The sequence below is a fragment of the Microtus pennsylvanicus genome, chromosome 14 (assembly GCF_037038515.1).
Source record: "Microtus pennsylvanicus isolate mMicPen1 chromosome 14, mMicPen1.hap1, whole genome shotgun sequence".
In the NCBI taxonomy this organism is placed as follows: Eukaryota; Metazoa; Chordata; class Mammalia; order Rodentia; family Cricetidae; genus Microtus; species Microtus pennsylvanicus.
In genome coordinates this window covers 73,900,311-73,917,108 of record NC_134592.1, presented here as the reverse complement: position 1 = coordinate 73,917,108, position 16,798 = coordinate 73,900,311, and the positions used below count along the sequence as shown (strand labels likewise).

The 16,798-nt window shown below is 41.6% G+C and overlaps 1 protein-coding gene across 1 annotated transcript; it reads left to right on the top strand.

The window, feature by feature from the left end:
- The first annotated feature begins 12,840 nt into the window (after nucleotides 1-12,840).
- LOC142834659 (ferritin light chain 1-like) lies at nucleotides 12,841-13,573 on the top strand. Its single transcript, XM_075947457.1, has one exon. The coding sequence runs from the start codon at nucleotides 12,888-12,890 to the stop codon at nucleotides 13,413-13,415; it is 528 nt and encodes a 175-aa protein (XP_075803572.1). The 5' UTR covers nucleotides 12,841-12,887; the 3' UTR covers nucleotides 13,416-13,573.
- Nucleotides 13,574-16,798: the final 3,225 nt, after the last annotated feature.

Here is a 16,798-nt window from a genome sequence, read left to right as displayed (position 1 = left end):
TCTATTTACCTGAGAATTTCATGATTCTACTTTTAAAAAAACGGCTGAGTAATATTCCATTGTGTAAGTATATCATACTTTTTTATCTATTCTTCTGTTGAGGAACCTCTAGGTTGTTTCCAATTTTTGGCTACTGTGAATAAAACCACAGTAAAAATGGGTGAGCAAGTGGCATCCTTTGGTTATATGCCCGACTGTGGTAGAACTGAGTCATGCGGTAGATCGATTTCCATAGTTCTGAGGAATGGCCACACTGATACCCATAGTTCATAGTTCATAGTTCCATAGTTCCATAGTTCTGAGGAATGGCCACACTGATACCATAGTGGCTCTGCAAGTTTGCATTCCCCCAGCAGTGGATGAGTGTTCTTTTTACACAAATTCTTGCTAGCGTGAGCTGTCACTTGTTTTATTGATCTGACCTTCTGAAGAGGGTGTGATGAAATCTCAAACTAATTATGATTTGCATTTCCTTGATGACTAAGAAGGTTGAACATAGAAGTGTTTCTAACTCACTGAGTTTTCTTCTTTGAGAATTTTCTGCTCAGAACTGTACCCCATTTTTAATTAGGTTATTGTTTTTTTGATTTCTAGTGTTTTTAGTTCTTTGTATATTTTGGATATTCGTCTTCTATTGGTTGTATAGCTGGTAAAATCCCATTCTGTAAGCTGCTGCTTTGCCCAAATGGCATTGTCCTTTCTGTGCTGTCCGTATCATGAGGTTCCATTTATTAATGGTTTATCTTACTTCCTGCGCTACCAGTGTACTGTTCAGAAAGTTTTTTTCCTGTGCCAGTGAGTTCAAGGTTATTCCTGCTTTGCCTTCTATTGGGTTCAGTGTGCTCAGTTTTATGTTGAGGTCGTTGATCTTCTACATACAGCTGTCCAGTCTGACCAGCACTGTTTGTTAGATTCTATCTTTTTTTCCAGTGTGGGTTTCTGACTTTATCAAAAATCAGGTGTCCATAGGTATTTGGATTTATGTATAGATCTTCAATTTGATTACATTGACCTATAGGTCTGCTTTGGTGCCAGTCCCATGCTGTTTTTATTATTATACCTCTGTAGTATGATTTGAAGCCAGGGATAGTGATACCTCCAGAACATTTTTTTTTTATTATTCAGAATTCTTTTAGCTGTCTTGGGGTTTTTATGTTTTCATATGATGTTGAAATTGTCCTTTAAGATCTATGAAAAACTGTGTTGCCATTTTGATGGAGACTGCATTGAAACTAGATTGCTTTTGGTAGGATGGCCATTTTTAATATGTTAATCCTACCAATCCCCGAGCATAAGAAATCTTTCCATCTTCTGATATTTTTTTCAATGTCTTCAAGTTTTTATCACATAAATCTTTCACTTTCTTGACTAGAGTAACCCCGTGATATTTCATATTACTTGAGGCTATTGTAAAAGATGTTGTTTTCCTAATTTTTTTCTCAGTTTGCTTGTCATTTGTATATAGGATGGCTACTGATCTTTGTGAGTTATTCTTTTTTAATCCAGCTACTTTGCTGAAATGATTTATCAGCTGGAAGAGTTTCCAGGTAGAATTTTAGAGTCAATTATGTATATTTTCTGTAAATATAGATTCTTTTACTTCTTATCTTCCAATTTATATCTTACTGATCTTCTTTATTTGTCTTACTGTTTTAGCTAGAACTTCAAGTGCTATATTGAACAGGTTTAGAGAGGGGATATATATATATATATATATATATATATATTCAGCCTTATCTTAATACTAATTTTAGTGGGGTAACTTTGAGTTTCTCTCTAATTTAAGTTGATATTGGCTATAGGTGTATGATAAACTGAGTGTCAGATGATATACACACTGGAGATAAAAAACAACATACATATGTTGCCTTCATGATTAGTTTTAAAATGCTTAATATTATTATCAGGTTCATATACCCTTTCAATGATACTCCCCCTCTCTCTTTCTCAATACAGTTCACAGACTAGTTATAACAGAGGAAGCAGCTCTCCTCCAGTATGTACATTGTATTTTGTTATTAGTCATTGAGTTACTAAAAAAATGTCCAAATTAAAATGAGACTTCCCTATTTACACAAATAAAAACTTTGGCTCTGGCATTTTGTATAGCATTGAAACTGCCACACTACCCACATGTGGACTCCAGAATTTCAAAGCCAACTGAAGGGACCCCACCCTCCCTGCTGGAGCTGCTTGCCCTTATTCACACCACCAGGGTAGATGTTTCCCAAACACCAAACTTGAAACTACTGGCAACGAGGATTTTAATTTCTTTCAATTTGTCAAATCTGCTCTGAAGCCTTTTATGATCATCTCTCACTTCCCAATCGCCCCTTTAAGATGGAGGCTGCAGTTTCTGGACTACAGAAGCCTACAAGGAGGTTGTGTTTCACTGTCAGGGTATAGTGATTTCTTCTCAACAGAGATATTCCCTCCCTCCTGAAAGGATGCTCATGAAATTAAGGAAGAAACAAACTTCACAAGTCTGGGAAAGTTGAACTAAGATCCACCCCCCAAGTTATAGACATTATAAACATTTGCCAGGGGAAGACACTCTGGTCAATTGCATTGCTGAGAAGAGACTCCTGGCCCTGTTGAGTTGATGTTAAGTCATGCAGAGAGCTCTGGAATTCCCGGTTTTTGAGTCAACAACTTGTTATGGTGGGCTTCTGGTGGTGAACTTACATCACTGAGTCATCATTACTCTTTTAAATAACCCTTCACCCACATTTCTGTGAGCAATCTCAATACAAACTCATTGGTTTACCAAGGACTTTGATAGAATAGTTACTTTGATCTTTTGTATGTTCTCTATCTCAGGAAAGTAGTTGTATATGTGTGTGTCCCCAGTAAAAGTCCGACACAATAACCTTCATCCCTAGATTTCAAGACCAAAATTCCTTCTTGGGTGGATGACTGGCCTTGAGTGTTTTTCTGTCCATTTCACTCTGGACATTCAACTCATGACTGTTGGCTGACTCAAGAGTTCAGCAGTTTTTTATCGGTTCTGGGAAACTTCTGAACAAAAGATTCAGCACATCTGCCAAGTTCCCATAGAAGCATGATGACATAGCCAGATCAGTGAGTCAGTCCCCAATAAGATATTCCTCGCTGGCTCAGGCCTCACTTCCAGTAGTACAGGGTTAGCTTGGGACATGCTACCCTTCTGCATTGCCTGTGTTCCTAGGACTTTTGTAACAAATCCCCAATGGCTTTGAGCAGGATGCCTCAATCTAAGTTGTCCATGTGTAGCTAAATGATTGGGCTTACATCTTGGTGGAATGTAAAATCCAAAATGAACACAGCCAAGAATTAAAAGTGTTGTAAGAAGACTGCTTGTTCATTTCCCAGCTGCCCATGCTCCCAAAATAACCACACAGAAACTGTATTAATTAAATAACTGTTTGGCCCATTAGCTCTAGCTTATTATTGGCTAACTCTTACATATTAATCAAGATGTGAGGATTATCCAGGAGGATTATGCCAGGAGCCAGGAAGCGGCCCGCAGCTCCTTACTATAGAGTGGCCGCTAGCTAGCTTTACCCAAAATAATTACACGGAAACTGTATTCATTTAAACACTGCCCAGCCCATTAGCTTCAGCCTCTTATTGACTAATCCTCACATCTTGATTAATCCATTTCTAATAATCTGTGTAGCGCCACAAGGTGGTGGCTCACCAGGAAAGATTCTAGCCTACATCCATCTCGGGTGGGAGAATCATGGCGTCTGCCTCACTGCCTTCTTCCTCCCAGCATTCTATTCTGTCTACTCCACCCACCTATGTTCTGACCTATCAGGTCAAGCAGTTTCTTTATTAATTAACCAATGAAAGCAACACATAGAAAGAAGACCCACCTACATCAGGAACACTTTTACGTCTCTGTTTTGACTTTATCTCATGTCAAAATTAATGCACAAGGAACACCTCTGGGCATGTTCAGTATTCTCCTGTTCAATTAGCAGAGAACAAATAGAGGCATTTTGCCTCTAGAGTTACCTGTCTTCCTTAGTGGTTATCAGTTTCTTGTGTCTGTCACAGCATTAGGAGACACATATTTCTGCTACTTCTGAAATCCCTATTGTGACCCCTTTTAGTCTACCTCTCCTCCAATTCCCAGACCCTGACAACTCATGTGTCTTAGAACTTTTTGTTGTTGGGGAAAGGGATAGAGATGGAGATAGGGTCTTATTATACAGTTAGAGGGCCTAGAGATTAGGCCCTGCCTGGTAGACCAGGCCTATGTGTAACGGGCTTTCCTGGAACTTGCAGTAATTCTCCTGTCTCTGCCTTTCAAGTGCCAGGAATTCAAATGTGTGACACCATGTCCAGTGGTTTACATCTTTTAACAGAACCATCTTTGGTGATGTGTGATTTCTCTCTGTGTGCTGTTGTTACTATTAATGAATAAAGAAACCGCTTTGGACCTATAGCAGGACAGAACTTAGCTAGGTGGGGAAAACTAAGCTGAATGCTGGGAGGAAGAAGGGCGGAGTTAGAGAGAGAAGCCGCCACCAGAGTCAGACATGCCGGAACTTTGCCAGTAAACTACTGTCACGTGGCATACACAGATTAATGGAGATGGGTTAAATTAATATACAAGAGTTAGCCAATAAGAAGCTAATGGGCCAAGCAGTGATTTAATTAATACAGTTTCTGTGTGATTATTTCCAGTCTAAGCAACTGGGAACCAACAAACGGCCTGATGCTACATTTTGGGATTAGGAGCATTAGGGAAGATATTGTCAGCATATGAGTAGATTAACAAAATCTGTGTACAACTGTGCGTGTGCTTTCCAACTGAAATGGCAGAGTTGCATCACCGAAGCACAGCTGTGTGGTACCTTCATCATTGTGCTGCAACTTGGCTGTCACTCTAGATGCGATGAGTTAAATGTTGTATGGTGCTACCCCTCCCCCCTCCCGTACTTCCTCTCCCCTCTTTTCTGTTGTGTGATAATCGTGTTGTACACTGTGAAGATCTGTCTTTGCCAAGATGCCTTTTGATTGGTTTAATACACAACTGAATGGCCAATAGCTAGTCAGGAAGAGGTTAGGCTGGACCAGACTTCTGGGCAGAGAGAGAGAATGTGGATCTAGGAGAGGGGGCAGAGGACATGGAGAGGAAATAGGAGGTACCAGATGGAATGGAGGTAAAAAGCCATGAGGCAAAACATAGATAATTATAGATGCGTTAATTTAAGTTATAAGGGCTAGTGGAACAACCCTAAACTATAGACTGAGCTTTCATAATTAATAATAAATCTCTATGTCATATTTTTTATGAGTTGGTAGCCCAAAGAAGAATCTGTCTACACTTTTCCTATCCCTTCCATCCATTGTTCCCTACTCCCTCCATCTTTTTCTCAGTTTCTTTATTAATTAAGTCAGTAAAATCCATTAAGCCATCAAGGAAAGACAAAAAAGGGAGACATGTGCCCTAAATATCATATTTTCAGGTACATGGGAGGAGAAACTGTCTTATGATTGTTAGTGATAGTAGCATTGTGTAAAACCCCTTAGTATCCATCAGCACAACCAGATTAAATAATTATGCCAAAATTCCATGCTCATGGGGAAACAATGATTAGAAAGATTTAAAACACATTTCTCTTATGAGAAAATTTCTTCACAGAAATAAATAAAAATGAGTTTGCAACCAAAATATGGGAGTAGCTCTTCTCTAGCCAACCAAAGGAAGCTATTTCGCCTCGGCATGTTGACCAAGCTGCGTTGACTGCAGCAGCTACAGAGCTGTCCTGGGAAATTAAGCTGAGTGAGGCTTTGCTCCAGAGCAGAACAGTTGCTCAGAATTGAGGGCACTGAGTGCAGCATTAATACTAATTAAGAGACCAGGCACGGGACAGCCATCTTCTGCCCATCTCACAGAGTCTACCGGAACTGCCAAGTCTGTATTTATTTGGGGACTCAGAGTTAGTTTGGAAGTGATTGGAGAATTGACCTTTATAAGTAGACTGCAAAGAACAGCCAGAGGTGAGACTGTTTTCAAAGAAATGGGGAAAAAAACTTCACTAATTTAATACAACCTGAGGTGGAATATGCTATGTCAAACTCAGTGGCAGCAGAAACATGTATAGAATAGTAAAGACCCCATGGTGGGAGAGTTTGTAAATCTGGAGGCAATTTAAGATACCTAGAGCCTGATTTCTTTATGATGCTGTTAGCTGACATTCTATTGCACGCCCTTGACAAAATAGCTCAGTACTGAACTGCTACCTAAAACTACAAGTCCAAGTCGTCTTCCCATGAAAATCTCAGGCTGCGGTAAAGTCATCCCAACAACAGAGTCATTGGAATGTTTGGATACCGACCTTACCCTGTTGTCCAAGGGTAAGTAAAGCAAAAAGTGGATTCTGCATACAGTTTTCCATTCAGGTTTGCAGTGTGGTATGCAGAGGTCATGTGTTGTTCTTTGTTTTTGTGCAGTTATCTGTCTGTCAGATCTCACTATAGAGGCAAAGGAGAGTTCCTTAGTTCAAAATTCCTTTCAATTGAAAAATTGAGCTTTTCCCTAAACTTGAATTTGAAGCCATTCATTGGCATTATGATGACATGATAAAAGATATATTCTGAGGGAGGAAGTTAACAGAGCTCTATATATGCTTTCACAAATCAATAGGCTCAATTAAAATATGCCCATGAACTTGAACCAATACTTAGTGTTATTTGCTGGAGGAGTTGTCGTCAAAGATGAACTTCTTACTCACCTTGGAATCAAAATTTCCCGTAAAGTCTCACTGTTGGTAGCACTGACAGATGGGCATCAACAGTCAATGTTAGTAATGATAGAATCTGAGCCCACTTGAGTAGCACGCTATCTGTTCCCCAAAGAAATCCACCTTTCATTACTATCTATTTCTATTTCAAAAGCAATACTCGGTTATTATATTTTAAAGTTTGTCAGTAAAAAAAATGTGCATTTTGGTCTAGAAAACCTGAAACATTGACTATTCCACAATATTTTCTAATCCTGGATTAACCATCTCTTGACCGTCTGTGAGTTGTAAAACAATCCAAACTTCTCAACCCAAGAAACCCCAGGTAGAGTCAATAATCTGCAAAGACCCTTGTGTGTGCTATAAATAGAACAGAGAAAGTTCTTAGGGGTAGGCTAGCTGGTCAAACTGGCCTGTGCAAAATCTAGAACATCTATAAAATAGTCTCATTACCCACACATCTGATGAGTCTGTGGGGCTGCTAAGACGGAACACTGTAACTGACAGCTGTAGACAACGAATATTTATCTTTTCACAATTCTGGAAACTTAAGGTCTGAAATCAAGCTGTTGACAGGCAATAGTTCCTCTGAAGCTTCCAGAAAAGCCTCTTTCCTGTCCCTTTTTGGCTTCTGACTGTCAGCAGCACCGCTGTGTCCTGTGTTCTGCCTCTGTTGTCACAGGGCCTTCTGTGTGTCACTGGATCAACACCTCTGTCTGGTAAAGACACCAGATGTATTGGACTGAGGGACCATCTTCATTCAATATGATTTCATCTCAATTTACCTGCAATGATCCTCTTTCCAGAGCTAGGCCTGTGTTGAGGATGGAGGGGTACACACAGACTGTGAAAGGGGAACACTGTTCAGTTCATCCTAAGTGAGCAGTGAAAGGAGCAAACACAAGGAGTGTTGATCTGCTGGGAAACTCCAGGACACATAGTTGGCAGGATATGAAGATCGCCAGCCCAAGCCCAGAGCAATCACAGGGGCCTTATCCAGCAGAGGCAGCAGGCTTGAAGGGAGAGAATGAGAATGAACCACAGACACACAAGTCCGAGTCATACAGTCTGAAGATGGAAGAAGCAGCAACCAGACAGAGAATTCTGGTAGACTAGAAACTGAAATAGGCAAGGACATAGATATACCTGATGACACTTTGATTTTTGCTCCAATGTAAGCCATTTCAGATTTATGATACCCAAAACCACGTGCTCTTTGAAATCATTAAGTTGATAGCAATTTGTTATGGTAGTTATAGAAAGCTAATATCCCTTGATACTTGTGGATTTTTTTTTTAGACACCATGGGTACCAAGATCCTTAGATGCTAAAGTCTTTTATCTCCTCTGGTAGTATTTACATATAACTTAAGTAATCCTCCTGTGTACTTTGACCTCTCTTTAGATTACTTACACTATCATGTAAATAGTTTTGTACTGTATTATTTAGAGAATAAATGTTATGAAAAGTGTGCCACAGATAAAGCAATTTTTATCAGTGTTTTCGATCCTTGATTGAATCTGTGGGTGTGATGCCCATACAGGAAGGAAGGTTGATTAGCTCTACAGTTGGTGGGTGAGAAGCAGGAAGTGACTCAAGCAGGAAGTTGGTGTAAGGATGAGCGTGTGCTTCTGTTTCAAATTCAGGCAGAGAAATTTTAGGTTTCTGCTCCATTAGTGAAATATTTTGCATGGTATATGATTTTAAAGGCATGTAAATTCTCACTGGGGCATGGGATTTTAAATAAATATGATTTGGGTTTGTAGAGAAAGAATTGTATTTTCTTAATCATGGAAGTGCATTTATGAGCAGTTGTTCAGATTCAAAGCATGCTCAAGTAATCTTTGTTCCTTTTGAGTGCTTGGCCCTCTACTCCACCAAGGATATTTTCTTTACTTTCTAGAACACAAGAACACAGTATACTGGTGGTACAACAGCTACTCAGCAGGCCAAAACAGAAGGATGGCAATTCTGAAGCATGCTTGAACTACAGAGTGAGACTAAGGTCAACCTGATGACTTAGTAAGACCCTATCTTCAAATGGCTGTGGGTATAGCTGAGTTCTGGAGTACTTGTCTAGTACATGCAAGTCCTTGGGTTTAATCACTAGTACTGAGAAAATAAAGCAGCATAAATTTCTCAGAGTTTTGCATATGGGAGCAGTTAAAGGGCCCACACTGACTTGAGGAGCTAAAAAGAAAAATGTGTGCTAGATGGAGCTCCTCCCTGGAAACAAAACATTAGCTTAAGACTGTAGAAAAGCAACGCCAAAGCAAGACAAAGGAGCCGAGTGTAATTCCTTGCTATCTGCTTGGTTCATATTTTCTAGGCTAAAAATAAATTGTTTGTTAGCTAGTGCATTCTATCATGATTCCAGACTTCTTAGGAAACACTAACGCTAGAGACGTTTCTAAGTAAGACTTGCCAAAGAAGGCAGAGAAGATCCAACCATCAGAAAGAACTTCAAAGCAACCTCACAGTTAAAACCTTTCATTTAAAAGTAAATCAGGAGAGCTATAGATATTCTTAACATGATTTTAGTAAGAAACCCACTTTAGAAAGCAAAATAAATTCTGGAATTACTACGAATAGAGGCAGTGTGAATATTAGCTCTAGTAGATGGATGAGAGAGAGAAAGATAGAAGGATAGGGAGTCTAAGTTGACTTCTGCCTGGTATGAGTTGCTTTTCTCTTCAGAGTGATCAAAATACCCAGCAATAAGCAAATTAGGAGAAGGATTCATTTTTGGTTCATGGTGTGAAAAGACCAAAGTTTTTTTGTGGTAGGGAAGGAGTGGCAGATGAGATGGCAGGCTGCTTGCTGACATTGTAGCTGATCAGCAGACAGAGAAGTGGACTGCTGGTACTCCCCTTCCCATTTTGGTTCTGTCCTGCACCCCAACCCATGGGACAGTGTTACCCACATTCAGAGTGGTTCTTCATTGGCAATGCCTACACAGACACAGCAGGTGTGCCTCACCAGCATCCTAAGCATTTCTTAATCCAATCAAGTTGAAAGCACATTTACTCATCATGAGGCTCTGGGCTTAGACTTCATTAGCTAAAGTCACCCCCACTCTCAAATCATTCCATGTCATTAAGGGATACAGATGATTTTCTTGGGGTAGTACATATAACAGTGTTCCTGCTTTTGCTTTTTCCTGGTTAATGTTGGGCTATCCCTCTCAGCCATGGCTGTTACTTTATTGTTGAACATGGCTGCTATTGCCAACATGACTGCGATTGCCCAGAATTATGACTAATGCTTGCTCTGTTCCAACAACCATAAAGCAAAAGTGGGTCAGCAATAGTCTTCCCACCTGCTAATCAGTTCTCCACAGAGCTTTTCCCTCACCACGTCTTCTCCACCGGTGACCTCAGTTAACCTTTCTGACTTGCATTTTAGTCTGCTGCCAACTGTCTGAGGCCAAAAGGAGGGACAGAAAGTAAGATAAATGATATCAAACCAAGCTACATTCCAACACTGCCCCGAGCTCTTCTGGATAAAGCCTACCTTTTCTCTCCTCTCTTGGCTAAGCTCCTTTTCTACCCTGAGTGCCATCATGTAGAAGAACAGCGTCTTCTACATCCTCCCATGTAGAGACTGAATCCTGAGAATGACTACTGACTACACATTACTCAAGTGTTGCCTACATTAGGCTTGTCAGAAGTTGCCTGCAAACAGAACCCTGGCCCTCCTTACTCAGGGATCCTATGTTCCCCAAGGGTATATGTGAAGATCATCCCTCTGGCCCAGTACTTTAATCTCATAGACATTTTAGGCAAGAAGCATATAATATAAACTTATTGCTTGGTCATTCTTTCAATTCACTTAGATCCTAGAAAAGCAAGTTCCTATTGAAAGTGCAACTTTCTGCATTTCATTCTCAATGGACTTTTATGCTCAAACCCAAAGGGCTGTTGATTTAAATCTGCTGTAATAAATGACCATAAACAAGGTGACTTAAAAGAGCAAACAATTGTTCTTGTACTTCTGTGGGGAGGAGGGGTCAGTTCTTTCCAAAGTCTCTAAGGAAGGTTCGTCAGTGAGTCTGCCTTCTGGGCTGTGGTGACTGCTGGCAGTCCTTGGTAGTCACTCGTGGTAGCAGAATGCCAATGGCTGCTTCTATTATGCCACGATCTCCCTAGTAGTATCTCTATGGTAAACCTTCTGCCCCTTTTCATTGAAAGTATACCAAAGACTGAACTTAAGGCCTGTCCTAAAACTAGAATAATCCTATTTTATGACTCTTTACTACAATGACAATATCCTATTTCCAAATGAGTCACTGTTCTCGGGGCAGGGTGATGGAGGAAGGTCATTGGCTAATAAAGGAACTGCCTTGGCCCATTTTATTGGTTAGGACATAGGTAGGTGGAGTAAACAGAACAGAATGCCGGGAGGAAAAGGAAGTGAGCTCAGACTTCACAGCTCTCCTCTCCAGAGCAGACGCCTCAGAGAGACGCCACGTCCCGCTCACGGGCAGACACACGCGATGAAGCTCTGACCTAGAATCTTCCCGATAAGACCGGTGCTCACAGATTATTAGAGATGGGTTGATCGGTATATCAGAATTAGCCAGTAAGGGCTAAAGCTAAAGGGCCAAGCAGTGTTTAAATGAATACAGTGTCCGTGTAATTATTTCGGGGCATAAGCTAGCCGAGCAGGCGGCTGGGGTGTTGGGGACGCAGCCCCGCTGCCCTTATTACTACAGCAGGGGACTGGGACTTCAAGGAACATTTTAGACCCGCTATTCAACTTGCCCAGCAGCCTTTCTACAGTGGTTTCCCAATAGGCTGTTGACCTACCAAAACTTTTAGCTGATAATTTGTGCTAGAATTAACTGAAAGATCCCTTGTTCTGCCTACGAGGTTAGGAAGACCATGTGTATAAAGAATCTTTATTGTTGCTATCGCACACGCTACAAAATAAATACAGTTTTTATTTTCTGCCCTTTGCTGAAATGACTCCTACTCTTAGTTTTCCACCCTATTATTATCTTTGACATTTTTATTACTTTTAGTTAGCGTGTATGTATGTGTTCAAATGCCTGTGTGCTGATCCACCCTGTGGCCAGTGAGGCTAAACCTTGAGGATTGAAGGATCTATCCAAAGGCCTGTATGGGGAAAACCCAGGAGACTCCAGGCCTTTGAGCTCAAGAGTAGTGCAAACAAACCACTTCTCATTTTTTTATTATTATTAAAGCAGGCAAAACATGAGGTGGTGTTTACAGTCAGCTTAAGCAAACACAAGTACAGCTAGGGAATACGCCTGGTGTCATGTCTTATCAGCTTTGGTCATGTGGAAAGAGTCAAGAATATTCCTTTCCCACAGAGATAATTTGGACATACCAGGGCATTCCATTTATTTTCTTGCTTTTTAAGTGTATTCACTTATCACAGTTTATGCAATCCTTTTTGGAAGGCTACCTTGTGGGAAGAACATTCTGCCCTCTGGTCTTTCCATAGTTCTCAGAGTTCATAGAGTTGGGACATGGGCTCCTATGTCATGCATGTATGCACACGGCATGGCAATTTGTAGGAGTTGTTTCTCTCCTAGGATTTGGCTTTCAGGAATCAAACTCAGATCGCCTTTGCCCATTGAGCAGCCTTCCCTGCCTTTTACTCTATTTTTCTGCCTTCCCCCAAACTTAGCAAGTAATTTGCTTACTAAACAAAGACTGTTTCTGACTTGAAGTCCTTAAGCCACTGCTGCCTGACATAGGACGTGACCCTTTGGAGCATATCTCCCCCCCCCCCCCATCCTTCGATTTGATGGCAAAATATCCTTGACCAACCCAGGCTCTTGCTTGCTCTGGCAATGACCTTGGACACATCTTCTTTTGCCCTGTATGAGATGGCAGTAGAGAGCTGTAGCTATTTCGAGTGACTTGCTTAGTTGTCTTGTTACTGGTCCATGGGTTATGTCATTTGATGAGTTTCTCACATTGTTTGAAAAGGCCAGTGTGGAGCAGCCTTCGGAGATCCCGTGGATCTGTGTCTTGCTTCAACAGTGTTTGGACGGAACAGACCCGGGGCCTCCCTTTGTTAGCTTCCACCGCTCCTCCGGGACCATCACCTCGCTGCCTTCAGCTCCCAGGACCAGCCAGCACCGTCTCTTTGCAGGTAGCTCCAGACTGCGTCTCAACCATGACCTCCCAGATTCGTCAGAATTATTCCACCGAAGTGGAGGCTGCCGTGAACCGCCTGGTCAATCGGCACCTGCGGGCCTCCTACACCTACCTCTCCCTGGGCTACTATTTTGACCGGGATGACGTGGCTCTGGAGGGTGTAGGCCACTTTTTCCGCGAATTGGCCGAGGAGAAGCGCGAGGGTGCCGAGCGTCTCCTCAAGTTGCAGAATGATCGCGGAGGCCATGCACTCTTTCAGGATGTGCAGAAGCCATCTCAAGATGAGTGGGGTAAAACCCAGGAGGCCATGGAAGCTGCTCTGGCCTTGGAGAACTTGAACCAGGCCCTCTTGGATCTTCATTCCCTGGGCTCTGCCCGCACAGATCCTCATCTCTGTGACTTCCTTGAAAACCACTTCCTGGATAAGGAGGTGAAGGTCATCAAGAAGATGGGCAACCACCTGACCAACCTCCGCAGGTTGGCTACTGGGCCCCAGGCATCTCTGGGCGAGTACCTCTTTGAGCGGCTCACTCTCAAGCATGACTAGGAGGCCTCTTCTTCCGAGGGGCTCCCACCTCTGCTCTGCACCAGCCCGCCTCAGGACCTTCACCCGAACCTCTCAAGAAGCCACTAGGCAGCTTTGTAACGCCCTGGAGCCCCTCTCAAGTTTTGGACCAAGTAAAAATAAAGCCTTTTGAAGCAGGAAAAAAAAAGGCCAGTGTGCACATAGTATCTAAAAAGAATTACTCCCATGCCACGCTAGACTGGTGGCTCAGGATCTCCTTAGAAGAAGCCACAGGAATGATAATTTTTGTCATTGTCAAGTTCTTCCAGGGAAAAACCTAAATGCTTCAGGAAATGAATATAAAATAAGATATCCTTCTGGAAGAAAGAAGGGCAATGAGGACACCTGCACTATTTACCCCAAGGGAATGAAGGTCAAAGTGAAGACACTATCCCAAGTCTCTCAACCCCATCATGGTACTCCGAGTCTCTGACTTAGGTTCCTATTCCACTGAAGAGTCCCATGGCCACCACACTTTCATGAATACCATTTCAACAACTTTGAAATTTGTTTCACAGCTTGGGGTTTAGTTGGAAAATAATGAAGCCTATGAGAGGAAGTTACAGAGAAATTGAAACCAGCTTCTCAGGACTAATGCATGATATGGAACATAGGCAAAAGTGATGAGGCCAGAAGAAACATACCTAGGACACATTGACGTGAAGGGTGTGGTCCTCCCATCATGCCCTAGATGGAAGCAGCTACGAGTAAGGAACATCTTGCTGCCTTAACTGAAGCTGGTGAACTAGAGCCAAGATCATGCTTATCTTTATGAGAACAAAACACCCTCAAATTCCTAAACATGTATTTAACTTGCCAGAAAAACTAGCTAGGAAAATAGTGACAGATTGCTAAAGAACACTTTTCCTATTTTACCTGCTTGCATTCTCAGCATTCAGGACACCATCACATTGTTGTCTTCTGCCCACTGCCAATCTGGGGAAATCAGTCATCTTCACCAGTTCGTGAATGAGGTCATTTGAGCGTCTCTGTACCCACCCAGCTGTCCATCTGTCTACCCATCCGTCATTCTACAGGCACACAGAGTATCTGTGATATGCTGGGAACTGAAGGAGCCAGAAAGATGAGCACACACAGTGCTGAAATCACACATCTTTCAACCTTAGGAGCCCATGATTCTGTATATGATAAATCTGCCAGTTTTTCCTTAGCTACAAGATAAGGAAGACTTGATGAGGAAACATTTAGATTCAGAACTACTCCATCATGAGCTATGTGAGTAAGTTAGTTAGCATTTGGGGGGGGGCATGATTTTCTTACTTGTGAAAAATAAACCCAATATGAGGAAATTTGATGTGAGATTCCCCTCTGTATGCCGTGAATACCATTGGCTGATAGAAATTATCTTGGGCCTGAGCAGGGAATAGAGGTAGGTGGGGAAAACTAAACTGAATGCTGGGAGAAAGAGAGTAGGAGTGAGGGAGAAGCCATGTCACCAGAACTTTACCCATAAGTCACAGGTTAATAGAGATGGTTTAAAGTAAGATGTAAGAATTAGCCAATAAGAAGTTAGAGCTAATGGGCCAAGCAATGATTTAATTAATACAGTTTCTGTGTGATTATTTCAGGGCTAAGCGGCAAGGAGCTAACTAACTAGCGGCCTCCTTACAACAGAAGTTGCTACAAGGAATAAAGAAAATGAATACAACTCTTGGATATAGTTTCTGTTTCTCTTAGTTTCCCACCCCCACCCAACCCCCACCCTGTCTTTTAATTTGTTTTGTTGCTTTTTTTTAAAGATAGGATCTCAGTGTTCAGGCTGGCCTCTAACTGTGCTTTAAGCCAGATTTCTCTCAAAGGCTCATGGTTTTTCTAGTACCTGTTTTTCAGGATTCTTTTTTAAATATTTTTAATTAAATATTTTGGTACAATATATTTTGATCTTGTTTTCCCCACCCCATCTCCTCCTAGACCCTCCCTATACTATATTTTCTCTATCATTTATTTTAATTTTCATTTTTTCAGAATTCTAAAATGTCCATATTTGAAGAAGTTTTCAAGCTCCCACCCCACTGCCACCATCTTGGAGGTTTCTCCCTCACAGGGCTCCATCTGCTTGGCTACTTGTGGTTTAGTGTACTGAGAGTGACTGAAGAGCCATTGTTTCTTTTACACATGCTTAAACATCTGCACACTCAGCCTGCAAACTCAGTGACATACACCAGGCAGCCACACATCTCCCAAATATGTGGGTTAAAGTCTATTGCTTATTGTATGAGTCAGACACATGTTGTTTATAAGCACATTTGAATTTAATTTTAGTTTTTAAAATAACCCTAAAGTCTCATTGAAAGTGAGAAGGTACTTACTTCTGAATAACAGTCTTTATTATTCCTTTACCTTTTTATGCATAATTCTTATAAAAATAAAACAAGTATTGATAAATGTCATTTCAAAATGTTGGGAAAAAACAATAGATTAGGGAATCAAACAATAAGTGAACACAAAATTTCCCAGAGGTTATACTGGGAAATTCAAAGCTCTTGCTTATCCATCCTTCCTTGTAGTAATATGGGCGGTGGGGCTGTGTCCCCGCCACCCAGCTGCCTGCTCAGCTAGCTTATGCCCCGAAATAATTACATGGACACTTTATTCTTTTAAACACTGCTTTGGCCCTTTAGCTCTGGCCCTTACTGGCTAATTCTGATATACCGATCAACCCATCTCTAATAATCTGTGAGCACCGGTCTTACCGGGAAGATTCTAGGTCAGAGCTTCATTGCGTGTATCTGCCCAGGAGCGGGGCATGGCGTCTCTGCTGAGGCGTCTGCTCCAGAGAGGAGAGCTGTCGAGTCTGACCTCACTTCCTCTTCCTCCCGGCATTCTGTTCTGTTTACTCCACCTACCTATGTCCTAACCAATAATATGGGCCAAGGCAGTTCCTTTATTAGCCAATGACCTTCCTCCATCACTTCCTGGCACCATATTGTGAGCAGATAATCTCTCAAAGATTGTAAGTACTATTAGTAGTATTAATATCATTATTGGTAGTCATACCGGCTGACACACAGAGCAGCAGTTCTACTCTGAAGCATGTTGGAATAAGCAGGTGATGTGTAGATAACCATGTGCATTACACTATCCACAGGGTTTACTATATAAATCCGTGCTTTCTCTTCCAAACAGATTTTTCACTATTTCTACTTTGGGGTGGGGGGACTTTTGCAGATTACAGTGTCATCTATGTGACTTATGAGTTATCTAAAAATGTATTCTTGTCCACTTCTCTTGGGGTAACTAAGCCTTTTAATATATGAATGAAGACTACCTGCCAGTCTGATCCAGTGACTTATTAATTCGGTCCTAGAGATGACTGAGAACTGGAATGCATAGCCCAATATTGC